Source organism: Caenorhabditis remanei, chromosome V (genome assembly GCF_010183535.1).
Source record: "Caenorhabditis remanei strain PX506 chromosome V, whole genome shotgun sequence".
Classification (NCBI taxonomy): domain Eukaryota; kingdom Metazoa; phylum Nematoda; class Chromadorea; order Rhabditida; family Rhabditidae; genus Caenorhabditis; species Caenorhabditis remanei.
The window spans coordinates 11,111,348-11,138,025 of NC_071332.1; the positions used below are offsets into that span (position 1 = coordinate 11,111,348).

Consider the following 26,678-nt stretch of genomic DNA (forward strand, 5'->3'; position numbering starts at 1 on the left):
ATGTCTGTTGCCATTGTTTTATGTTGCGTTTAATTTAGTTTTCACGTAGGAGCTTGAAACTTCAAACATGCATGTATTACATCAGATAAGCCTGTGCATTCTGATTTCAAAATTCAAGGTAATATCAACTTTTCCACCCCCGCACTTATTTTCAGATTAGAAATTCGAACATACTCGAAATGTGATGCGAGATTTTAAGAAAACCTATCATGTCGTGTAGTAGACGAATCGGTTATTATTAAGCTTTTTCAGACTAATACCAGCTTTGTTAAGATTTGATAAATGAGATACCGTCAAGCCTCCTGTCGACCGGTTTGTTTTCAGATACGGGGTCACTTCTTTTTGCAAAGTGTATCCGATTTCTCCAAACTTGGATAGCTTTGTGTTTTCATCATATATCACGATTCATGGGATTCCCTTGGCACATTTTCTGATAAGAACAGTAAATTGAAGACAAGTTTTTGAATATCGGAGGATTTTGTGGATGATAGTCAGACTTCTCTATTAGAGGGTACCGCACCATTCAAAGTTTTACGGTTCATGGTTCAATTGAACTTATAGAATCCCTTCACGATACTCTCTCCATCTGCCTCTGTCCCTTATCTGTTTCCAATTCTATTTTCGAAATAAGCAGAAACAAAACCGAAAATGTATCGGATTTCGTGTCACTTCTCCATTTTTCACACACCCCTTCTTTCCGTTTTCATCCGGCATAGTGGACTTCATCCCTCTTTCTCACTATTTTTGTTTTTGTGTCCATCCAATTTTTGTTTCATCTTGATACCAAAAAGAAAGAAAAAGAGACCCCAAAAATAGAGCTGATGTGTTGAAAACAAAACAAAAACACATTGGGAAAACACTAAAAAAGAGAAAGGAGCAGAAGAAATAATGAGACTGACTATGAGAGCAATTATTTTGCTTCTGGAACACGTATCGTATATTGTTTCATGGTGGCTCTTTTGCTTGTATAATCTGGGATCTTTTAAATTGTACTTTTGAATCTACTTTTAAATTTTGATATCAAACCTCATTTTAAATAATTAAGAACATATTCAGAAAAATTGAATGTTCTTTGCTGTATATCTCTTAATATAAAAAATCTATTCAGAAAGAATAAGAGAAACTGGAAAATAAAACATTCTCTCACGTCTAATCCTTTTTCAAATCTTTATAACCATCGACTCTAGTCCAGTTATTTCTTTTTCAAACTCTTGTTTGTTCTCTAAATTTTCAATTAAAAAAACATAATTCTCAACATAAAAACGCTCCTTTTCCATGTTGATCGGTCAAATTTATAATGAGGTTTTCCATCTAAACTCCACAAAAAGTCAAGAAAAACGGCTCAATTTCGCTTTTCAAGAGCAAATAGTTCGGCGTCGTCGACTCGAATTTCTTCTTCTTCCAAAGTTGGATGAAGGAAACAGGGTTGTTTTCTTTTCAAAGATTCGGATTTGTTGTAAAAACATTTGATCGACGTTTACGAGTTCATGGAAACTTATCAACTTTACGGTGATAAATCATTCCATTTTTATAATTTCTGGTTTTTTTTTAGTGAGAGGTTTCTGAAAAGGGATCTTATAAAATTAATTTTCCCTAAGTCGCTAGAAGTTTTGATAAAGGGACTCCTGTCTCTATAGCCAAACACTATCGAGAATCTCTTTGTTTTTAAGTTCAAAAGTTCTTGTTCCCATGAAATCTGACCATTTCTATATTCTCTTTTGACCCAATTCGACCCGATTCGAGTGATTCTTCCACCCTCAATAAAAGTTGTCTGATCTTCTTCTTCTCCTCTTTCATCAAGGGCACAAAAAATTGAATAGGCTCAAAATGAGGCACATCTCTTTTCCCTCATTCTCCCATTTTCTGAGCACAATCAATGCTTCCGACACTCTTTTTTTCTCGTCTTCTGGACACCAGTTTTCTATTCTTCGTCTTCCAAATCGAGAGAAAAATTGAATGAAAAAAATGTATTTGTTTGTGTATCCTATCTGTGTGTGTGTATGTCAAATGCTCTGTTATTGAATGGATTCAAGCCACAAAAACGGAGATAAATGCCAATAAAATGGATAATATAACGGATATTATTTGGCAGTTTTTGAAGCACAGCAGCCTTCATTCCAATCCATTTATGTCAGTTCTTTTCATTTGTTTTTCTCTGTTTCCATGCGATTGTTATCTTTTTTCACGGATACATTTCTAGATTTTTGAAGTTTGGGCTATAAATTCCAATTGTTGTTGTTGAAATCAATACTCAATCTCTCTCGGATCCAGTACCACTTAATTAGAAACTTGTGTAATTTCAAAAATTTTGAAAGTTTGGATTTCCATGAAAACCCAGGACATTAATTAATGCTCAAACCGTAAAAGTTCTCGTCGCCTTTCATTTAGAACTTGCACTTTTTCGTCTCAAAAACTATCGATCAAAATACTATTCCCTAGGTACACATGTATTCAAATTCTCCATTTCTTCTATTTTCTATTCACATCATCACCGCCATAATCCCATCCTACTGATAAAATGTATCTCTCTTTTGCTAATGCTCTCCATATCCCTTCTAACACCTTATTCTGCTCCTTCTGTTTCTTCTTCTTTTCACTGCTTCTTCTGCGTCTCTTCTATCCGGATGCCTTCAATCCTCGTGCTTCTATCGATTCCGTCTGACGCCCTCCGGTCCTTCAGCACTATTTCAGATGGGGTGTGCTCAACGACTTCTATTTTTCTATTCACATGTACATAAAAGAGAAGGAAGAAAGGAAAAAAGAAGTATGACAATGATGATTTGTGCACTTTTCGAAGCTATTGCTGAGGCTATTTTTGTGATTTTTTGAGTTGGGAAGTTGAAGATTTTCACAGAAGGTTCGGAGGCTTGCGAAGGTCTATTTCCAGGACCTCACTGACTTGATTTTCATCTAATTTCAAATGATCACCACCGACCGCGTTTTGAATATCAGTGATTATTCAAAAACATTAATGAATACTCGTAGAACAATTCCTGAACCTCAAAATCTCAGTGTTTCTATAACGGGGTTGAAACACCGTCCGATCCATGGTCTCTTTAGAACGATGCTCCGAACTTTCTCTCAATTTCTTTTTCAATTTCCTCAATTTTCTTCAAAAAAATCCTTCTTCGACGTCTTCTTTTCTCTTCTTATTCACACTTGACAAGTTCAGTTCAGCTGTCATGAAAAGAACGAAAAAATTCATCCTATTCTCTTTTCTTCCCCTTTTTCCCATTTTTTTCATAAACCATTCAAGTGCTCCTTTTTCGTTTTCAAACCCCCTTTTATTTTTTTCTATTCTTTTCAAAAGGGGGGTCACTCTTTCTGGATTATCATAAAGAGAAGCTTTTCAGTCTGCTTTTGACACTCTTTGACATTTTCTCATCTTCTGCACAACTGGTTTTGAAAAATAGAAAATGGTTCTTGTTACAAGATCTTCATGTCTTAATCAAGAAACTTCAGATATCTGAAACTTCGATTTAAATCACATATCTTTTCCAAAATCTTCAAAAAGAATTCATGTAACTTCTAATTTTGAAACCAAAAATGCTCCGAAATTCCAAATAAATTCCCTGAAACTTCTAACATTATGACCTCTTCGCGGAACAATAAATATGACATTTTATGCGTTTCCATCATCATTTTTCCATTCAACGAGGAATTATTGTTGTGTGGTGGAAACAAGCAGACCACTTCTTTCTCCACTTCCAGCTATTCTCTTTCTCCCGCCCGCTTCCTTTTCACGAAATTTTCGTTCTGTTTTTGTTCCAGCCAAATCGAGAATTTCCACCTCTTTCCTTTTTTATGCGCGTGTGGGCCACTCCTCATTCATTTTCACACCTTCTTTTTGTTTTTCTTCTTCCTTTTTCTCAAAGAGTGAAAGAAGGTATTTTCATTCGAGGTCTGGGTTGGGACGTGAGATAACCACAGGGCAAACTCGTGGATTGCAAGAATCCGATATACTGATTAAGAAATATTACCTTTCAGAAACATAACTGAAGACATAAATCTGATACTAGGGTCCAGATACATTGTTTTAAATAAGAAACTCCCGCTTTTTCAAATTTTTACAGTCTTACTTTTGTTTTTTCTCACCTGACATCTAATTTATTCAATTCAAAACCAAAAAAAACTAGAAAACCTCATTTTCATATAAATCGAACAGGTGTTTTGGCTGAATTACTTCAGTTTCCGACCATCTAGATTTGAACACTTGAAATTAGATTGTGTAGGTTGCTGAGTTCAATTTATAGAGATTTTTGAAAACTAAAATTAAAGATCTGTTCTACCCAATGTCTTCTCTCTTGAAGTCTTCCATATTCACTGAGGCTACATTCTACCTTCTCCAACACATCCATATCTTTGAAATTGTAGAAAACGTGCATAGAAAAAAAGTTAGACTCTGGAATAAAAAAGTGGAATTTTTTCCTCATTCTCAATGAGATGCACTTGAATAAATTAACTTTTTGCTACAAAAAAGAGGATAGCAAAGAAATTTATTAGAAAAAGAAAGTTTCGTTTGCAACAGAATGTGCCATCACGTCAATCGGATGCACTTTTGATCATATTTTTTAAAGTTTCGGAACTTCTAATTCATTCTGGATTTGAGAAATTCAAGCTGGTTCTTCAAAAAAACCAAAATTCAAACTTTGGTCAGATCCTGAGAAAAAGGTTCTCCCGGATTTCTTTTTCTGAATTTTCAAAAATTCTTACTCTTTTTGTAGCATATGTGTATGTGCTCACTCAATTTTTGCTCACTCATCTCCTTCTTCTCCTTTCGTTTTTCTTTTTTTGGGACCGCCCGTCTTCTTTTTTTCTAACGAAGTATTTACGCATTGCTGAGCTCACATTAGTGGTTTGAATAGATGGATGCTCCCTCGACTCCTTTTCACTCCTCCCGGCTGCCAAAAACATGCGCTTCTTTTCTTTTCAGCCGTTTGTTGATAAAAATTTGTTCGATTAGTTCGCGGTCCGCTTCATTTCAGAAAAACGGAAGATGTTATCAAGAACTCATGCTCAAGACAATACAGAATTACCTGGTGATAATCAGTCATCCGGACCATACTCACTCGTACTTACTAGTCAAGTTATTGAGGTGTTTCCACTATTCAGTCTATTCCCAACCAACCATTTTCTCATTTCCCAGTATTTATTTCCAATTCCCTCTGATTTTTTCTCCTACCTTTTTAATGTACAGTTTTGTTGCTAAATGCATTACTTTCCATTCATTCTTTTTTTAAAACGCTCTCAACATTTTCTGATTGTCTAACAAATTTTCAGACCATCTTAAAAGTACCACCTAGCATCTACTAACCAATTTAATAATTGATAACCCAAATAAGAACTAAACCATGTCAGAAACGGACTTCAGGTAAAACACTCGTGTGTTTTCTTGTGTGACAGTAACAATCATTGTGTGAAATGAATGATTTTGTGGTGTGTTAAAGTGTGTTGACCTGGCTATGAAGTTGATGAAACTTTGAGATAAATATTAATGGAGAAAGTTATTTAGTTGCCACAGTTTCTCAATCTTTCTACTGATTGTGACTCAAAATTGCCCCTAATTATCCCAAAATTGACTTCAATGTTTCTTCCCATCTCTTCCAAACCCTTCCATTGGAATTTCTAATGAAAAAGTAGACTCCTCGATATTTTTTCTCAAACCCCTCCCCCCTCCTCAGTACCCAACTCTTACCCCCTTTTTCTCCACTTCCCATCATGTCTCCTCATTAGAAATTTCAGAGAAATACGAGTAGTAGTTGAGGGAGCTCACTCCTTTTTTCGCTGTATTTTTTTGAGTTTTCCTCTTCCCCCCTGAGATGATACGTGTATAACATTCTCCATCAACATGTTTTTAGTTACGGCACATTTTGTATACCCCCGCAGAAAAAATGTTCATTTTTTTAAATACCAGTTCCGTTTACTGTCTCATTAGTGTTTTCGTTGTGTCTAGACCTTTGTATCAGCGGCTCCAAGTGGGTGTGTTCATTGTCGTTGATTCTTGTTTGGGTATAGATATTGTACTGGAATATACGTTCGTAAATCTCGTGGTTTTGTACGGTTCGACCGAAAAACTTCAGGAATTCACAGCCCATCCCTGTCTGATCTATTTGGGACTTTCACCGTCTCCAGTGAACATCGATCCATCCACTTTCCTTCAATATGTTTTTCTCTATGACAAGACAATAATCCAATAAAACATCCTGAAGAGATGGAAAAAAGAGTCCTCCATAGTCTCTGTATCTCTTCGTCACCAAGATCTAATAAAACCTTTCCGGCTCAGTAGCTTAAAAGTGCATTCTTTATGAGAATGTCAATGAGAGACATACAACGAAAAAAGAGAAACAGAAGAATTGAAAAAAAATACATAGATGGGGGAGAAAAATGGAGAGAAGAGCCAAGGACCCCCACCAAATAAACCTATGTTTGTTGAGGGGTGGGTTGCTCTTTGTAGAGGTCCTTATGGCTGGCTGGGAGCCCCCGTTTTTAGATATTGACGTGGTGTGTTTTGTTTTGTAAGAGATGGTGTGTGAAGATAATTTATCTCGTTTTTAGAGACCCTTCTCCCGAAATTCCTTCGTGACCCCGTGAATTTGTCGAGTTGTTTTCTTCTGTTTTGTTATTGACTTGTGAATGAATATCTCTGTACCGTTTCACCCATTCACCTGAAAGCTTCCCGAATATGGGAGCTGTTCATACCTACTCAATTCATTTATTGAGAAATATTCAGTTTTTTTTCCAGTATGTCTGTGTCCAAAAAGAAGGACGAGGACAAGGAGAAGAAGTTCCTCGGACGACTTCAGTACAAACTTGACTATGATTTCGATAAGAATGCGGTGAGTGAAAAAGCAGCCCGATCAAACCTATTTCTAACCAACTCAAATTTTCCAGCTCACCGTAGTCATCGTTCAAGCAGAAGAGCTTCCGGCAATGGATCTCGGAGGAACTTCGGATCCTTATGTCAAACTGTTTCTTCTTCCGGAAAAGAAGAAGAAGTTTCAGACGAAAGTACAAAGGAAGTCGTTGAATCCGGTTTTTAACGAGAGTTTCACGTTCAAGGTGAATGACAAAGAATGTATCAGGACTTATAGCATTAATTTTTCAGATTCCATTCAGTGAAATTGCCGGACAGACATTGGTGCTGAATGTCTTTGATTTTGATCGTTTTGGAAAACATGACCAGGTAAATCATGTTGAGAGCAAAATCAGTAGAATGTATTGAGCGTTCACTAGAGATTTGAGATAACGAGACAGAACCTATCGAGTTGACTTAATGAACAAAATTTATGAGATCTTACTAGAAAATTTATTATCATGAATTTCCATTCACAGTAATCTTTCAGATCGGTCAAATCTCGATCCCACTGGGAAAAATCGACTTGGCTGTGTCCATTGAGAAAACTGATCTCATCGAGAGTCCACCTGAGAATCGTCTCGGAGAAGTTTGTCTGGCTCTTCGATATGTTCCAAACAAGAACAAGTTATCTGTGGTGGTCATGGAATGCAAGAATTTGAAGAAAATGGACGTGTTGGGATTATCAGATCCTTATGTAAAAATCTATTTGATGATGGGTACAAAGCGTTTGGAGAAGAAGAAAACTACAATCAAAATGAAGACGTTGAATCCTTATTACAATGAATCGTTCAGTTTTGATGTGACACCTGAGAAAATGATGGTGAGTTGTCTTTTTACTAGATTCTCTTCTTTGCTGAAGCTTTTCTTAACTTTCGTTCATTCTATTGTTTTCAGAGAGTCCACCTTCATGTCACAGTATCCGATTACGATCGTGTTGGATCGAATGAGAGAATTGGACAGGTAAGGAGAAAAGCCACAGTCCAAAATATATTGAATTTTTATATTAATATGCCATTCATATACTTTCAGGTAATCATCGGCACTTGTGCCACCGGCGTCGCCCTGAAACAATGGAATGATATGCTCGCCACACCACGTCGATCAGTTGCTCAGTGGCACACTTTGGTGCCGTTCAACGACGATTAAATTGTACAATTTTTCAGTTTTCGGAATATCATGTATCGATTTTCAGGTCTTATAATAATTCCACATCACCAGATCGATAGAGATTGTGATCTGTGATTATTTTAAGAATTTTTCTCTTTTTTAGTTTTGCATTGTCGATTTCTTATCTCATACGCTTTCACGTTCTCGTTTTTGCTGGAATATTCAGAAATATTTCCAGCTCAACAGAAAAAGGAACGTCTACATTTAACCTCGCTAGATCAAAAACAGAGCCCAATCGAACAAAACTACCCAAAAATTCTGTGACGCATAACTTTTTGTTTATATTTATATTGTCGATTCCTTCTCTCTTCCCACTCTTTCCTGCCTAACCTTTCCCAATTCCAGTAGACTCATCCTTCCTTCTTCTTCTCTTTCAGAATATCATATTTCAATAACAATTATCATTCCTCCTCCCACTTCTCATATTTTCTCTATTCTTCACACTCTTTTCCCATTGAACCATTCCTTTATTTTGTGATCTTTCGTCGATAGTTTTTCACATAAAGTAATTTTCTTCGTTTTTTTGGATTTTCAGATGGGAAGCAACCCTCGGTTTTATACAAAAATAATCGTACAAGACGTGTTCAGAACTTCACAAAGTCGAAATGTACTGATTCTCTAAACCTCATTCACAAATTTGAGCATGAACTCTTAAAATTCTTCGAACACTCAAGAGTGTTCTAAAATGAAATTTAGAATAACATTGAGAGCACACTTCAGTGCCTGAACATATTCCAATTTCTGATTAATTTTTCTTGTAATACTGAAAGAGCATTTAATAGATTCTAAAGTAAACTTTTATACCAAAATTCTCAACTTTCTCTGATAAATTCCACTTTTTTCAGATAAAATGCTTCGAATATTGATATTTTTTCTTTCAAACTTGATATCACATATAAATGGAAACCATTTCACATTCGATGCTGTTAGCCTAATCACTAGTTCAGATAACTGGCTCAATGAGGAAATTCCATGTATTGGTAAGGAAGAATAACACTCGGAAACTGAGAAAAAAGAATCCATTTCAGGCGATCGTATTCGTTTTGATAATTCAATGCCTGTCGTTGCCTTCATGGACCATAATGTTGACGTTAGTTCCCATTCTTGAATCATGCTCACACCTAGAATTCATTCAGGTTGAATCGATTCATTTACCAAACAATGGACTTATTGTTTTCACGGATAACGGAGCTAATTTCGGAGATGATGTTCATTGGCAGTGTGCCAAGGATAATTTGGAAGAGCCGAAAGGTGAGCTGATAGTTTTCGACTTGTGAACCTTAATAGGAATACTTCATTTTTACTTCAAAGAAAGTTTTCCAGACGTGTTTTTCACTCGTGGAAACGGTCGTGACATATCGTTTTATAATCCAAAAAATTGGATTCCTGACCGGAAACTGTTTCTTCACATGAATCAAGTGCCGTCAGAAGTTGTGAGTTCGAATCAAAAACGAAAAATACTATACGTTTTCTGAACTCCTTCTCACTTCAGGACGATGTAACCGTTTCCTCAATGTCAAGTGCTCAAATTTATCTGGACTTGCCGGTCAAAGTGAACACATTTCGATTCTACAAAAGAGAAGTTAGTTTAATCTTTCATTATTGATCCGAATTCTGAAATAACTTGCGTCATAATACTTTTCAAAAAAATAATGCTTCATTTATATATGGCGCGGAAAAAGGGAGAATTTTTGGAGGGTGATGGCACAGTACTCGTAAAAAAGGGATCAGTTTTCGGTGAGTGAGAGAATTTTTGGGATGCGGAAAACACATAAGCAAAATAAAGAAAAAAGTAGAATATGACATATAGGATACAAGGAAATGTACAAAATGAGAGGATGGAGCAAAAGGAGAAAACATGGTTAAGAGTGGAAGAGGGGGAGATAAAAAAATATCAAATTGAATCAAGGCATTTGACCGATTGCATCATCAATCGCCCAGACTCCCATTTTCATCTCTCGGATTATGAACGAGATAAAGATGTTCCAAGCTTCAAGGGCGGCTTCTCGTTCCTGAAATTATTAAGTTTTGGTTCCAATGTTGTAAATTATCAAAAATTATCAATAAAATGCCTCTAGTCCTGAACTAACCTGTGGCGATGTGAATTGGACTTCTGATATGATTGTCTGTATCGTATTCTTGAATTCTTTCCACGCAGATGAGGAAAATACAATTTGTTTGTCAAAGTGAACTGCGCCAACACGTCGAATTCTCATTATGATATACTGTAAAACGTAGTTTGAAATATTATTGAGTTCGACACTCGACACTTACACTCTCTGCCTGATTACTCTGCATCAGATTCAGAAGTTCTGTAATGAATCCGGATATTCGTCCTCCGATCTCTTGGAACTTCGCATGATCTATACTTCTTTTGCATGAACCGTTTAGAAGGGAGACTTTTTCGGGTTCCTGAAAGAAAGATTTTCAGTTGCATTCGATTATTCTGACTCCGTTTTTCTCAGATTCCAATAAAAACTACTTACATCTTTTTTGCACATAGTCGGATGTTTTCTAAACATATTCCACGCCACTCGAACTCCAATCTCTTCATTCGTCATTTCTTTCGCCTTCTCCCATGAAGATATCAAAATAGACAACCGATCTCCCAGAAGTTGTCTGAAACTGAAATTCCACTTCATTTTTTGTGTCTAAGGGTGTTTCTAATCAATTCAAACCACACCAAACTACTATTCTACCATAAAATCTATACTTACCCAGAATCACAAATCGTCTTCTTCCGTTTTATCGTCATTCTTTCATTCATTCTTGCACTTAACCACTCTGTCGCTTTCAAGTAGATCAAACAATTAGTAGCAGAATTGATGAGGACCAAAAAGTTACTCGTATCAATCAAGTAATAGTTAGTGACTCCAACCGTCACTTCCATTATATCCAGTGCGAACGTCATACTTCGGAACAACAGAAATTTTATGACCAATAGGGCAGAAATGACTGTATTCATACTTTCTCTTGATGCATATCTTTCCAATAAATTATCAGTCATCTGGAACAGTTGACGACGTGATCGATTTGATCCTCGGAGGAAGAAAAGAGTTGCAATACTGACAAAGATGATCAGACAGGTTGGACCAATTGAGACAAAAAACATTCTCAGAAACATTCGATACATCGAATAACTTGTGTCTGTTCTCAACCAAGTTGGCAGCAAATGATATGTGTTCTCGTTCGTTTCCAGATCGAAACAAGGCACACATTCGATTTCAAAGAACACTGGGAAGTTGAAAACGAATGCGGCTAGAGATAAAAGCAGTGGCATTCTGAACAGCCGGCGATACGTGGCACAGTAGATGAATGATATTCGTCGTTCACTTCGGAAGGATTGAACGATTACTGTAGATCGAGAAGTCCTGAATGGGTCTCGTGTTGCCATGAACCGTTGGAGAGTGATGGCAACAACACACCATGTCTGAATTTACTCAATGAGATAGAGTACCAGTGATGTATTTAAAACTCACCGATGCAGTGTTTGCAGTATGTGAGAACGCGTGAAACCATGGAACAAGATGATTGAGTTGATCTAAATTGCAACCAAATGATAAGCCTATTCTCCTAATTGAATAGTAGAATAGGGAGGACCAGAGAAGTACAGTATCCCAGAATGCAAGTGCCAACATGGAAACTGCCAAAACGACTCCTCGATTACGATCCAGTGATGTGACATGTACACTTTTGACACCATTCAGATTTCCATATGTACCCAAAATGACGACTGCACATGTTAAATATCCATTAACCATTAGGGAGAAAGCTCTGAAATTTTAGAAACGTTAACTTCTCTTTTCTGGAATAAAGTGCATTGCTATAAAATCATGGAAAATCTGACCAAAAGATGAAAACGGGAAACATATTTTGCATAATGCGGAAATTGATGTTCTTGGTTTTGCCTCGATTTTTTTGCTCCCGCTTCTTCGAATCAAATTTTAAGGTCAAAGTCTATCAGAATCTTGTCAAATTTGTTCTTCCTAGACTTTTGAGCAGAAAAAGTCTAGTTCATAGACGAAACAATTTTGGTTAATTGAACTTCATTCAAATTGTATTTTTTTAAATTTCGGAGTATATATCAAAAAGAAGAAAACGTACGAATAGGTGGAACTGTGTTCTGAAATGAAGCAATAACTTCTATTGAAGTGTGAAAACTCATCATCAGAGTCATTCAAAATTGGCGCAATTGTCGTTGCTGGGATAAGATCCATCGTTGTCATTATCGACACATTTTCTTTCGTGCTGAAATTAAGATAGCTATGGAAAGTAACTGAGTGATAGAAGACGAAAGTTTACACAAGATTACGATAAGCAAGATGAATACGAGAAAGAGAAAATAAGCATTTTCACTTCATTCCGTCCATACAAACTACCAAAAAGAGAGAAAACAGAAGATACGGATTGAATTAGAAAATGAAGAAATAGAGTGAGACGAACCACTTTTTAGTAGGAGGGGTGCACTTTTTTGCACGAAACCTGACCAAATTTAGGATAGGATAGGACATCGAAGTTTTTTTTTCCGAAAGTTAAGAGAGAAAGGAAATGGAGCTTCTCAAACTTGTTTCCAAATAGATCTTTTTTCTCATGAAAAAGAACTTTAACTGATACGGAAGTCCGGATAAAGAGAGAAAGAAAGAATGTTTGGAGAAAAAATTGAGCGGAAAAAATAGAATCAAATGGGGAGGAAGAAAAATAAACATCAGAATAGTAAAGTAGACACAATCTCATGATTTCTAGGATTTTTGAACTTGTTTTAGCTGGGTTCGCTTTGTTTTTTGGTTTGTGCTCATGGGTTAAACTCTCATACTCAAAATCACTCTATTCATCTGAAAGTCATGATGGCTTTCGAACCAAGTAGACTAGAATTTAGAAAGCTTGAAGCAAATAACCATGTGACCAATTTTTGTATAAGAATGAGTTGGGGGAGGATAATATTCTAATTAGCTTTTTTGTTTATAAAAATGCAAATAATTTTTGTTTGGCTGAAAGTGCAATCAAATGGTGTCAGGGTACGGGAAAGTCTTTGAAACAATATTTGAATATAAATGGGATGAACAATGAGAGAATTTCGGATATGATAATTATCAGAAACGTGCAATTAGATGAGCATAGCACAGAATATAGTTTAGTTAGTCTCGGATCAAATCGGAAAAGGGGGCCGAGCTACTTCTAACAATGAGAGCTGAATTTCCCTATTCAGGCAACTGTAGAATTGTTAATAAAACCCGGTTTCAAATGGAATCCAGTAACTCAAAAATCAACCATGTGATTTCAGCAGTTAATGCTTTTTGATCTATTAAAGATTCAAGTTGAACAGCAGAAATGAGAAGAAAAAAGAAGAAGACTCAATGCAAAAATGACTAACATTCCTATTATTCCATTATTCTTTTCTTCACTAGTCTTCAGCAAATACAGAATATGAAAGTGATCACCTAGTTAATTGGATGGACTTGGCTCTGCTCCAGAAAGCTCCAGAATCCTCTGGCACCTTCAGAAGACACAAAAATGCTGGCGTGAATAATTCAGAAGACGTTGAGGCTTCTTGCACTACTCATACAAACATGAAGTTCTTGAAGGGTGTTGGCGGAGAAAAGAAAGGAGGGACGAAAAACGGTTTATGGGGTTTTTCGCGGCGAGCACCAAGTTGATTCAATTCAATTGGATTGGTAGAAAAAATGGGAGAAAGGAAAAGAAGAAGAGGATAAGAAAAAAGAAGAAATGGGAAAGGTGAGGATAGGAGGGGACTTTTGGAAATAAGAAGAAGAGAACAAAATAAGAGCACGTGAAGTTCTGTAGGTGATGGGTAGTAATGTAGGAATCAAGAAATTATTGGAACTCTTTTTACTCGGTTCTGATGGAATATGAAGTTGTTATAAGGCTTGTGTAGTAGCAAAAGATATCTAATCAGTTCAATATTGAGAAGGTTGAATCTAGAGGAAGATTTTTTCAGTCGTTCGCCTTGGAATGTAGATACCTGGATTTCCAGAATTGTATCTAACTAGCATATAACTTCTGAGTAACAGAGAACAGTTGAGAGCAGTCCTAATCAAAACTGATCCAGGAAATTGAACTTTCATTGTTTCTCCCAAAAATAGTGAGCGTCCAAATCCACCGGAAATCGAAACGCTGCTCCTACACTTGTCCCAGGGAGCACATGTCCGCCATGCGGGGTCCTCCCAACTGATGAATGATGTTTTCATTTCCGGGAGGCATCATCTTTTGTCATGTCAACACCAACAAGGGCGGACGGGAAGAGAAAAGAGACATGAGAATGGAGGCATGATGCTCTTTTTATCTAGAAAAGAAGATTGAAATTGACTCCTCGTGTCCTTCTGTGTTTGGGATTTGTTAGTATACTGAGAATTATTCAATTAGTTGTATTGGAATGAGATAGGAAAAAGAGAAAGAACAAAAGGAATTTAATTTTGAAAGGACGACACTTGAGCTTGTTACAGCTTGGCACATTTCGATAGGACCCACTTGATCTTCTCTTGGACTGAAAAACGACTGAGAGGGAAATCTTTTCTTGATCAGAATTTTGACCCGAACACCAAATCCTACATTTCGCGAGTTTTGAAAGAATGATGGGAACTCAAAACTTGCCCAGATAAATATATAAAATTATAAATAAATATCCATACTCGAGCACCTCTCGCTTTAAAGTTTCTACCATTTCCGATTCTGCATTTCAACTTTCAAATACATGGTCAAAAATAGCAACAAACATCTACAAACATTTCGAAAGATGAAAACAAAACTCTTATGGCTAAAACACCAGTTCAAAGCCACCAATTAACTCTGATTGAGCAGTTGTAAGGAGAAAACAGAACGAGAGACGAAATAAATATTTGTGATTTTTTTGGGGAGTTCCCTTTTGAGAGTGTTAGGGTACTCCGTCATCATCTCGAGAGCTGTTGAGCAAAAAACTCAACAACTCACTTTTTTGTACTGTTCACAGTTCAATCTGTTGAGGTGGAGTGGGGTGGACGAGGGCTATGGACAACTTCAATCAGAAACAGTTCGTCGAGGAATCTAAATTACTTCAGAAATTTTTCTCATCTAATGTCCATCATGGGGGAAATAGATATTTCTAGTCTAGTAGACGCGGTCAAAGAGTTCTCTATTCATACATAAAAAATAAATGAATATGTTTCTCTCGGAATCCGTCTCTCAAAATAAAACAGGAACTATATATTTGGACTTTGACGGAAACATAAAAATACTAGTTGGTCGTAGGGAAGAAATACTAGTCAAAAACTAGTATCCTAAATGAAATTGAGAAATGAAAATGACACAAAGTGCAGTGCAAAACGGAGTGAGAAATTTACTCCTGAATTTGACAGGAGACACAGTGAATCGGCCTCGTCCGGAGAGTTGTGTGTGTGTCTTGTGTGAGTATGAAATTGACTTTTCTCAATTAAGAATAAAAACAAGAAATGGAAAAATTCTGGGATGATTATAGGGATTGGTAAAGAGTACTAGTGAGGTATTTGGGTGAGGTTGTCATTATAGTTTTCGGAATTTCAGAAATAATGGGATAGTAGATGCTGGTGCCAGGTACCAAAATAGAGCTCTTTCCAAGATACACATGATAAATATAAAGGATTTTTCTATTATATCTTGAAAAGAAAAGTATTTCTGGTGGACATGCACCTTCTGTATTGGCCGGAAAGATCCATAACACTTGTAATCAGAGAGTCAATCATGACTGAAAGCTCCAGTTCGGTAAGTTTTCAATAGTGAAATCATGAGACAGATATACTCTACGTCATGTTCCAGGAAGAAGAGTAGTTGTCATTTTCTATAGTCAAAAGCATTTTTCTGACATATTGTTTATGGAACACGTGAACCTCAACAACTGATTCATAGACTGGGGGATTTTAGAGAATAACAAAACTTTTGGCTCTGGGATTCTTCCGATAGAACACTAGGAATTAATTGAAATTTTCTGAGCGGTTTAGAGATCATTAAAGTAAAAAAAGATTTGAAACATTCAAAGTTAAACTGAATTTTTGCATCTCAAGTTAAGATTTTGACAAGAAGGAAGGGTTGTCTGTAAAGTTATCATACAGTTGATTAAGGAATTACTTATAAGCTCAGACGAGATACTTGGCAGGTTTTGAACTGAAGAATCCAGAAATTCATAACAAAAACCCAAGAAAAAACATCAATTACCTGATCATGTTCGTCCATTTTTCCCACCCAATTTCTCAATAGCAGTTGGGAACAGTGTAATAACAAATTTTTTAATTGGTCGAAGAAGCATGTTTTTCCTACTCCAGTCTACTCAACCATCCCAACAATATTTTCTTCCCAAAACATGCTAAACTTTGACCTTTTCTCTTCTCTTCAACATTTCCAAAAGTCAGTCTATCCTTTCCGATTAAGCTGAGAAAAATGGGGAAAAGTTAGTAGTAGTTTTAGGAATAGTGTACTAAAAATGAGGTACAAAATGAAAAGAGGAGCATCGATCACTCTCACTAAAGCCCAGATGACGTGCGTCATCAGAAGGATGGGCTATTCTTTTCACAAAAAAAGAGGAAAAGTTTTCAGTTTTTTCGGGAAATGGGGTGGAAACGGAAGCGGATACAGACAGAGTGTGTGACTTAGTAGCGACATACAACAGAAAGATAATTTTGGAATTCTAGGATGGAGTCGAGATGGTAGTCAAACCTTCGGAACCAGTTGGATTAGCTAGACTAGAGATATTGTATTAGCTGAGATGTCCACCGTTAGAATTTTTAAATGTGAGGAAACCTGAAAATTTAAAATTATACTTTTCTAAAGAAAGAAAGAACAAGACTGAAGGAATAAGATTGAGAATACAATAAACTATCACCTTCATCGAAGGAGCAAACGACCAAAAAACAAAGAAAAATGAAAAGAGAAAACAAGATGAAGATTACAGTACTCCCTTGTTGTCTTCAAATAGGCACCTCATCTAAATCCTACTTCATCCCTTGTTTCCGTGTGGTTTTCAGATTCGGATTCTGGATGTCAGAATCCAGGATTCCGAACCGAATTCCAAAATCCAAAAACAACAAAAATAATTAATTTTTGGAAACAAAAACTGGGGAGAATAATGAAGAAACAAGAGGAAAAAAGTGAGAAATTTTGGAAAAACAAAGAAATTGGATACGGTGTTGGAAACAACACAAAGAGGAGCATGTGAAGAAAACGTAGAGGAAAAATAACTTAGGGAATAAAAAAGGACGTTTTAAAGAGAAATAGGAAGAGAAAAATGCAATAAAAAGTTTGAATTTTGCTTTTTTCTGGTATTTCGAAAGTAAGTAAGTGCATAAAAAGTGACGAGACATTATATAAAAAGTCTAAAGTTTATAAGTCGCGTAGTCACATTCTTGAGACTAGTGGTTTCCAAAAAATATGCAATAGCTTCGAGTAGCCTATATTTTCTTGAGGAGACAGTGAAACTGATGACTCACAAAAAAGGGATCGTGAGACAATAAAAAGGCAGAAGAAGCACGAAAAAGGCGGAGGTATTCGGGTATTCATTCTTTTGTTTTTTGGTAAAAACGTTCGTTTGGAATATTTTTTAGAATGGGAAAGAGTTTATTGACGTCAAAATATTAGGGAATAAACATAAAGGAAAGGATCAGGCGGTAGGGAAAATGAAAAATAAAAATAGGAATTTGACTCACCATCGTTTTTTGAAATTACAGTACATTAAAAAACAATTACTATTGAGTTTGAAATCTAAATGACTCAGGCTTGTCAATATTCCTGTTCTTTTATCTATTGCTCTAATCCGCAACTTTATTTTTTATAACCTGAGTTGTATAATTTCTGGTATTTCACAAGTCTTTTAGATTTCAAAACACAAAAAAGTTTTATTTTTATTTTTCCTCTCTCAAGTATCGTAGGATCGAAGTATCATAGTATTGAGCCTACAGAGGTGTCGAATTTCTCAAGGATAGACTATAAAATAGTCCATCGAGTTAGTGAGAAAATAAACAGATATCATGAGAATTTGTGTTGACGGAATAAAATATTGAAGAAAAGTAGGAACCGGATAATTTTAAAAGTAAGATTTTCAAGTGCATCAGTTCCAGATATTTATATGAAAGTCGGACTCAATCAGGTGAACGATCAGCTCAGAAACTTTGACATCACTTTCATGTTTCACATTAATTCAAATTTCTCGTATAGATTTGAAACTGTCAACTTTAGTAGAAAACTCAAACTACTCACTTAGAAAATGACATCACGATGTTAAACATAACATGACAAAAATCATCAGATCCCTCCGTTTTCCTTATGACTTTTCGATGTACAAGGTTTCAAGTGGTGCTGAGAAAAGAAAAGTAAGGGAACATCCAAATCTATATGGGAAATAGAAAATAAGAGAAGGATAAAGGATTCTGCCAGTTTCACTATTCCTTTTTCCATTTCTAAGAATCAAGTCTGAATTAGAATTGGACTAAAAGAGGCGAGAAAATAGAAAATCGGATTAGAAAAGTTCAGAGCCGATGGATCCCGGAGAAATTGGAAAACTGCCTGCGGGGAAATAAATGAGTCATAAGTTGAGAGTTGAGTTGAAAGATTGGTAGACTATTTATGGTTACGAGGCACTATGAAAAGAGAAGAGAGCGTACAGATATCAGACGATCTGGATAATGTTTCCTAGTTTCGGTTCTGTGATAGCAAATTCGTTGAAATCAACTTCAGTTCATTCCAGTTTCAAATTTACTGTTATTACAAAATTACTATATTTTGAACTGTGAGTATTTGGAATTCTAGATTTCTCTACAGATAGACCTACTGAAGTTTGCTTCTACAAAACTAAGTTGTATTTCGTGTTACTAAAATCTTGAAAATTACGAAATAAATCACTGAAACACGAGTAGAAGCACATGGAAATGAGTAAACTGTCTGTGTTTACAGTTCACGTTTTGAGGATACATCGTATTTTACCAGAAAAGCCGCCAAGAGCCACACGACAGGCCGCTGACATACAGAAAATGAGAGCTGCGAGATTTTTGTGGAGCACACAGAGAGACACTTTTGTGCTGGTTGGAAAGGGGGATTTCAAATGTTTGCCTTCTTGTCAAATGTACTTGGAGTGAGAAAAACGGTGAAATTTGGGATGATCGAAAAGAACAAACTGATAATTTCTATAAGTATGCTTATTGACAGTTCAGAGAAATAGATTCCTCATCAAACGTAGATTCAGTATTAGGGTGATTCGTACTACTTCCCTTTCAAGAACATAACTGAAAACCTCTGTTTTAGTACTGGACCCCAACAAGATCCCACTCAGAACACAATACACAAACATTCAATAAAACATCTCCGAATAAAAAAACTTGACTCCAATGCTCTTTTCATTGGCTAGACATTTCGGAAAGAAGGTCCGAAAGCAAAAGAAAGTCAGGCTCCCGCTTGGACAATTATAAATCGCCGGAGGGCACATCACAAATCGTTTTCTCTGCTACCACCTTTCGAGATCTTTTTGTTCATTTTTTGCCATTTCTGACGACAAAAACTTGAGTCTAAAAGAGTTTCTAGCTAGTGACATACTTTTGTGTGATGAATGAACATGGACTTTGTTCGGAGAAGAGAGGTGGGTTCTCGGGGGTCTTCGATGTCTTTTTTGCAAAAAGAAAAGCAGAAAAAGGTAAGAAAAAGTGGTACAAAATTGGTTTGCACTTCATTTCCCATTTCAAAGTTTTCGAGGAATCGGGAGGAAATTTAGAGGCGGGAAAATAGAATTTGAATGCAAATTCAATGGTAGAGGTGCACGAGAAGTTCTTGCAAGAGAAAAAAGTGTTGAAAAAATAAAATAAGGAAATGGAAAATATTTGGAAAGTTTTTTGGATCTTGAGAAATGCGAGGAAAACCAATAAAACAGAAATATGTAGAGAACGACTTTCACAAAATTGGGGGAAAATTGTAGATCCATCAATGAAAGACCATGCGGTCCATGGGATTCAGTTGAAACCTGTAGTCCTAAGATATTCAAGAATCAGATTTCATCTCATTCAATCCAGTAAAAACGAGGAAACCCCAAGATCCTTCAAATACTTTCGTCACCTTTGAAAATCCTTGACAAATAAATCTAGAGAGGAAACACCCACTTCCGACTAACTACGTACTGGAATTAATTAGTTGTATACAGAAACAAAAACACAAGAGGAAGGATCACAAAATTAAAGAAAAACAAGTTCCAAGAAAAGTTCAGAAGGTCATGTCATTTCCGACACAGGGTGATCTTGTGTTGTTGGGTGGAAATTGGGAGGGCCGAGTGCGAAATTCTAAACTCAAGAAGTTTTTCCTCCTCTTTTCTCAGTTTTTTGCAAGCCGAAAAGAGAAAAAGAAGGACAAAATCCAGGACAGAAAACAATGTGTATCCTATGTATCCATGATGGCAGCAGAGGGTCACAACAGTTGTTCTTCCCGCGAGAGAAACGGAATGATGTGATGATAAAAGATGAGGAGTTGATGGGAAGCAGTAGATCATGCACCACTTGGTAACCCGGATGAGATTTTATTGCTGCCGATAAATTCTCGGGGAGAGAAAAGTTTCTGATGGGGGAGGGAGGATCATGAAGTTTATGAGGTGCAAAGAATGAGGAACGAACAGATGACACTTGACTCGGAACTCTTCAGTTTGAGATAATAGGGACGCGAAGAGGGCACATGTGAGGCTATAACGTGTGAATAGAGAAAGATCGTTCCAAAAACGACCAAAAGTAAAGTTGATGTATATCAGAAAACGTGACAAAATTAGAAAACATCCGAAAAAGAAGAGTCATGAATTGGCTCACCGTCTCAAGTTTCTCTCCTTGTAGTGCTATCAATAACATTTTCTTTTTCTGAAAGAAACTTGAGATCTTCAGATCCTCCCTCTTGGAAGCATATATGACGTGACCTGTATGGCTAATAGAGAAGTTTTGAGATCGAACAATAGAGAACCGATGGGAAAAGTGTGCAATTCACATGACAATTTGGAAGCTAGGGGGATCTCTACAGTATGACGTAAAGACAGAGGTTAACAGAGGTTACCCTAAACAAATACAACTGTTTCATCAGGACTTGACTCATTTCTAGACAGGATTCTGGTCTCTGAACCATCCCAAAAATTTCTTGAATGAAAGAAAACTACTGAATGAAAGACTCCCATTTCAGTGTATCCATCTATCACACACTTCTCAAAGTGTCCTTTAAAAGTTTCCAACATTTCCTACCCTCCTACGTCTTCCACGTCTTCAAGGGCGGGCTCATCTTTCAAAAAAAGATGGGAGAGAGGAGAAGAAAGTTGATTTAAATTAACTTTGGTGTTTGAAATGACGCATTGCTTTGAAAAAAGAAAAGAATGAGGAAAAGAGACAAGAACTTTTCTATGTGTGTGTTTGTCTCCGACGTCTTCTGGACGTCTTCTGATTTTCTTCTTCCTTCAGAAGCAACAACAACAATGTGTGAAATGAGATTTCCTGTGCTGATGGTAGTGGAAGGGAAAATTAAAGAATTAATTGAAAACTAACCAAATCCCGAGAATCTCACTAGAGCTGCCTCCCAGTTGTTTTCCTTATTTTTGTTTTATTCTCTTCCAGTCAGAAGAGAAGTGTAAAATAAGAAAAAAGTTGGAAAAAAGAGAAGAATTCGAATGGAAAAATGTATCAACTGAGTATCAAATGTCGTTCTGTGCCAATTAGTAACTCAATATTGTCCGGCAATTGCATCTTCAATTATTTATCAAATTCTTCTTTTTCCTCTCGCACTTTCTATATCTCTTTCCCTCACTTTTTTTGTCCTTATGGAGAACAAAATGTGACAAAGATGGACTTGTTAGGGATATATTATATTTAAAAAGTTAGAGAGTTGATTAACAAAGAACTGTCAGAATAACTAAATTCTGGAAGTTACTTCACAGCGTATAGGAGTAAGCTGACTGGAACCAGATCTCTTTAATTGGACATTTGAAAAGAGCATGAGCATGCTTTCGTCTAAAACTGCGTAACGTCAAATCAATGGTTCTATATAAACAACTAGGTCTGACCTGGTCTCAATCTAAAAAAAACGAAATTTGAAATGATTCGTCTTTTATAGAAACCATACAAAACTTTCAGAAATTGACTAGACTCTGAGAGATGACACACATTCTTCTTTCTCTTAAATTTTCGAAGATGTTCACGTAGAAACATGTTTTCATGTACTCTCAAAGTTTGGAACTTCCGTCAACAACCCAATATCTGATTTTCGTTCTCTCTTCAAACGCGCGAACCGCGCACCAGTTAGAACCGAAAATTGCCTGAAATAGAAACCGATTGCCTAGAACGTCCTAAGAATAAGTTGTTGTGTTTGCCTATTTGTGGTGCATCTGTGTTGTTTCAAAATGAAATCTCATGAATTCCGGGAGACCACGTGGTGTCGGCCTTCCCGCCTAGATGCCGCCTAGATGATGACCTCGTTGAACCGGAGGCTTCTGCTGAAATAGGAAAGAAGACATAATTGTATTTTCTTTGGTTTGCAGGGGTCATGTGATTTTTAGGAGGAGAAAAAGAACATCTGAGAGACTTCTTAGTGGGTAGACTTCTATCGGGAGACGAATAGACTTGCAGCGGGGAGGACGATGGGATGGAACGGCGTCGAACGAAACGCTGAAAAAGTCCAGACCCAAATATTTTACAGTATTGAACGTCAGGTTTTGATGACCGAGTGGAATGGATTCTCGCTTAGACAAAATAGGCACCATTGAAGACTTCGCCGTCAAAGGGATTCTGTTTAGAACAGCCTGTTTCCTAAAGTAACTCAATGTAGTTCGATCTCTGACTTTGCCAATTCTACTTGGGGATTACTTTTCTTGACAGTTTCAATCTAATTGTACTATCGGGTGAAAAACTTTTTAATGGATTTTTGTAGACTACCAAAGATCCACGAGTTCCAAATTTGATTGTTTGTATACCACCTAATGTTTTCTTGAAGTTATGAAACTGTTGTCTTCGGTTCTTACAAATGGTGGTTCCCAAAACTCCCATAAAGGCTAAGCGTAACAATTGTCAGTTTTTTGATCGGTGAAAAAATTGAAGAGAAACATCAACAGGAGGATGGAGGGAAGATGACAGGATAAAAAAGGAGGGAAAAGTGAAATTCAATTGTTTCCAAAGGGGGCCTGGTTTGTGGAGATGAGTGGGAGTTTTAAGAGTGGGAAAAGATAGAGCAAAAGAGATGAGCAATTAGACTGGTAAACATAGGGCAAAGAGTGAAAAAAGAAAAGAATTTTGAGAGAGGAGGAGGAGCCGGATAAGGACATGGGCATGGAGCAGAAATCATCAATGAATAACACATGGATTTTTGGCCTTTTCAAATAAGAAACTCCGTAGGGGGACAAATGGGGGAAACTGTATGGAAACATGTCCGCTGAATTGAACCATCAACCGGTTTGCTAGGTTTGTCACCCGACTCGGTTATAGTTTTTACTAACAGAAGCAGGATGTTTTTATTTTTTTCTGGAATGTGAGATGTCACAAGAAATCAGTCAATTTAGATAGACGAATGAAAATGAAGGAACATGGGAAGAAGTGACGTCTAGTCGACAACTGATTTCTGAGCAAGCCCAGATCTCAAGATTCCAAACAATCGTCAGATGGTGCTATGAAAGAACTGTTCCATTTTCTACGAACCCAAAGAACCGAAGAAAAAAAACGGAAAAATAGAAAAAATGAGGACAGAATGAGTTGGAAGGAGAAAGATTCCCAAGAGTATATCATTAGGACAATGTCTAGATTGAGAAGAGATGCTTCTTTTAGAACGAACTTGAAGACTTTTTTTGGCTTGTCGAAATGTAATTTGGGGAACTCTTTGAGAATGTTTCTGGTACTTGGAATGAGGACAGTTGGAAAGGAAACGAATTGGGACTTTGTGGTTCTTAAGATTCGTACGGGGAGTTTCGGTCCTTCCTCACCTGGCAGATTCATAGAGATGGATAAATGTTATATAGAAAAATAGGTCAAATCGAGTAGGTTCTGAAATGTACTGGGATACGGTATGACTTTTGAAAGAAAATGAAGTTCAGTGAGAAACCATTCCGTCCTTCACACAAGACAACAACAGAAACAAAAGTCACAATACTTATGTCATCCAGCACTAAAAATAGCCCAATCTGCCCTTTTTGTGTCTTTTGATGTGTTGTCAAAGAATGATCACCGGACAAAAAAAATCAAAAAGTGAAGTAGGAGCTGCGAGTTGCCAATAGTTAACACTGGCGTTAACACACTAAAACACACAAGTCTGTCAATGGGTCAAGTATCTCTGATCAAATAGAAAAGTGACAAAATGGAGAGATATTGGGGATTTTCGGATTTTCCTTGGGCTTGAGATAGGGTAAAACCAATTCTGGGAACAAATCCATCTGAATATATATATATATATATATATCCACGTTTATTACAGAGAATGACAACCGACGACTTCAACTTATTACTTCGTAGTATGGAGGGACAATTTCAAATCAATTTGGCAAGACCATGGGCCAAAGAAAGCGATCAAGGAGGGGTCCAGCGAATGATTGCAGACGATGCGATTACGGTGAAAAACAAGGAGTTGGCAGAGGATATAAGAGGGATTGTTAATACCAATTCGAATAAAAAGGTGAGTGAAGTCACATGTTAGACGAAACTCATAACAAAAATCTTCAGATTTTCATTCAATCAGAAACTAGTTTATAGCTGTCTCTAAAGCCTTATTCTTGACACTGTAACATGATATATCTCAGACTATTTGATGTCTCTAGGTTCACATTACGTACACGTTCAAAGTTGAAACTACACAGACAGATTTATGACGAAAAGTAGGGAAAGTTTTAAGAAAAGTTATAGTACTTGGAGAACAGTTTATCAATTTTATTGAAGCAATTCTAATGATAGACAAGGTATTCAAAAATATATTCAAACCATAATGAGTACACAATCCCATTTTGAGCTAAAACAGTCCGTCTCAAGATCAGATCAAAACGTGAAAGCGAGTGAATCAAAAAACCAAAATTCAGTATCAAACGTGACTCGGTTACCAACATCACCTAGTACTCCATGTACTCAAAATCTCAAATAAAACGAAGACCAAACAAGAAAAACGTATCGGATCAAAATGAATCTTTGGACCGACGTGTCTTTTCTCTAAAATGTGTCGTCGGAGACACTGATACAGACATACAGCAAATGTTGAGAGAAGAGATGTATCTCACTCTCTGAGGCTCATTGTTGGTGCTCCCACTTGACATTCAAAAAATCGGTTCAAATTTTCGAATGTATTTAGTGTTTACTAGGGTAAATGAGTCGGAGTGAGACTAACGAATTGAAAAATGTGATCTGCACTGACACGTAGAAAGGAGATATGAGAATAGATAGATAGTTTCGTTAAACAGAAAAAAATCTAGTGTGATCTTGCTCTTATCGTTGTTCTCGAAACCTCTCCGAGCAAAAATCTATGAGAGCTCAACAGAGCAAAAGTATCAGTTTCCTCCTTATCACGGGTAGGTCAGGTCAAAGTTTATCTTTACAGATCCTCTCAACAATCTGCTCATATATCGCATGTCAAGACATCCAGGGACAATGTGTCGACTTCTTCAAACCTTTTGGACATTGTTGCTATGTTTGTGGAACACAAATTAACTTCTTCGCATCGGAGTTGCATCTTGATAAATCAAGAGCAATGGTATTTAATGTTTTAAGTGAAATGGAAGTGACTGATACAGTTTTTTCAACATTTGAGAGGAAAACAGATGACCAATTGGGCTCTGAATATGAGGTACGAAGCGGTTCGTGTGTAAATACTATGTAATTTTTTTTTTCAGATCGCAGTAATATCTTCTCATAACATAACATTCGATGAAGATTTCCACAAAAAAGCCCGTGATGAAATAGTCAGAAGACTACTGTCAATCAGCTCCAACAAATTTCCGACCGTTTCAAGTATGAAATTGTTCTCGTCCAAAATCGACAGAACAATTCGAACTCTTTCGAAAGTTGTAGCATGCCTAATTTACTTCTCAGTTGTCATTACTTTGGTTGGAGTGTATGCATACAAAAACATGGAGTTGAGAGTTTCAAGGTAATTCTGATAAAAAGTATTCCTCATGAATGTTGCACTTTCAGGAAAAACTTGTTCAATCCGGTTATCAAATACAGAAGACACCAAGATGACGTGGCAATTGAAATGGAAGGCGGGGTTGAGGAGGAGACTGAAAACGTTGAGCCTCGAGAAGAGATACTGGAAAACCAGAAGGAAGAAAAGACAATTGAAAATCCAGAAGTTATAGTAAAAGAAGAAGAAAAATTGGAAAATGTGGAGGATTGGAGAAACATAAATCCGAATTTTGAGCTGACTGGTTCATCTGACGATGTGGAGAATCAAATAAGTTATGAGATGACAGAGACTGTTAAGCGGGAAAATTCTGATGTTGATGTGAAGAGAGAATCTCCAGATTGTACGGAGTTGATCAGAGAAACAGAAAAGAGCTACGTGGCACCTTTTGAGAGTATTGATACTCTGGAAACAGATTATTTGACTTCATTTGAAAATCCAGATGTCCAAGAAAAAGATGAAGAAGAGAAAAAAGTGGAAAAGGATATGGGATCAGCAGTAGAAGAACAAAATGAAGACGTGGCAAATATATTTGACATCAACCCGAATT

The 26,678-nt window shown here is 36.7% G+C and overlaps 3 protein-coding genes across 3 annotated transcripts; 2 read left to right on the top strand and 1 right to left on the bottom strand.

The window, feature by feature from the left end:
- Positions 1-6,743: 6,743 nt before the first annotated feature.
- On the top strand, positions 6,744-8,002 carry GCK72_018984 (uncharacterized protein; the record flags this gene model as incomplete). The annotated part of the gene is made up of 6 exons (XM_003110611.2): positions 6,744-6,836; positions 6,892-7,059; positions 7,106-7,183; positions 7,344-7,676; positions 7,751-7,816; positions 7,886-8,002. The coding sequence occupies 6 exons, from the start codon at positions 6,744-6,746 to the stop codon at positions 8,000-8,002; spliced, it is 855 nt and encodes a 284-aa protein (XP_003110659.1).
- An 871-nt stretch (positions 8,003-8,873) lies between these two features.
- GCK72_018985 (uncharacterized protein) lies at positions 8,874-9,629 on the top strand (the record flags this gene model as incomplete). Its single annotated transcript, XM_003110250.1, has 5 exons — positions 8,874-9,003; positions 9,052-9,113; positions 9,160-9,274; positions 9,347-9,456; positions 9,516-9,629. 5 exons carry the CDS (start codon positions 8,874-8,876, stop codon positions 9,627-9,629), a joined length of 531 nt encoding a protein of 176 aa, XP_003110298.1.
- A 298-nt stretch (positions 9,630-9,927) lies between these two features.
- Positions 9,928-12,249, bottom strand: GCK72_018986 (uncharacterized protein; the record flags this gene model as incomplete). Its single annotated transcript, XM_003110212.2, has 7 exons — positions 9,928-10,035; positions 10,114-10,248; positions 10,298-10,435; positions 10,510-10,642; positions 10,741-11,453; positions 11,503-11,797; positions 12,128-12,249. 7 exons carry the CDS (start codon positions 12,247-12,249, stop codon positions 9,928-9,930), a joined length of 1,644 nt encoding a protein of 547 aa, XP_003110260.1.
- Between the last annotated feature and the right edge of the window lie 14,429 nt (positions 12,250-26,678).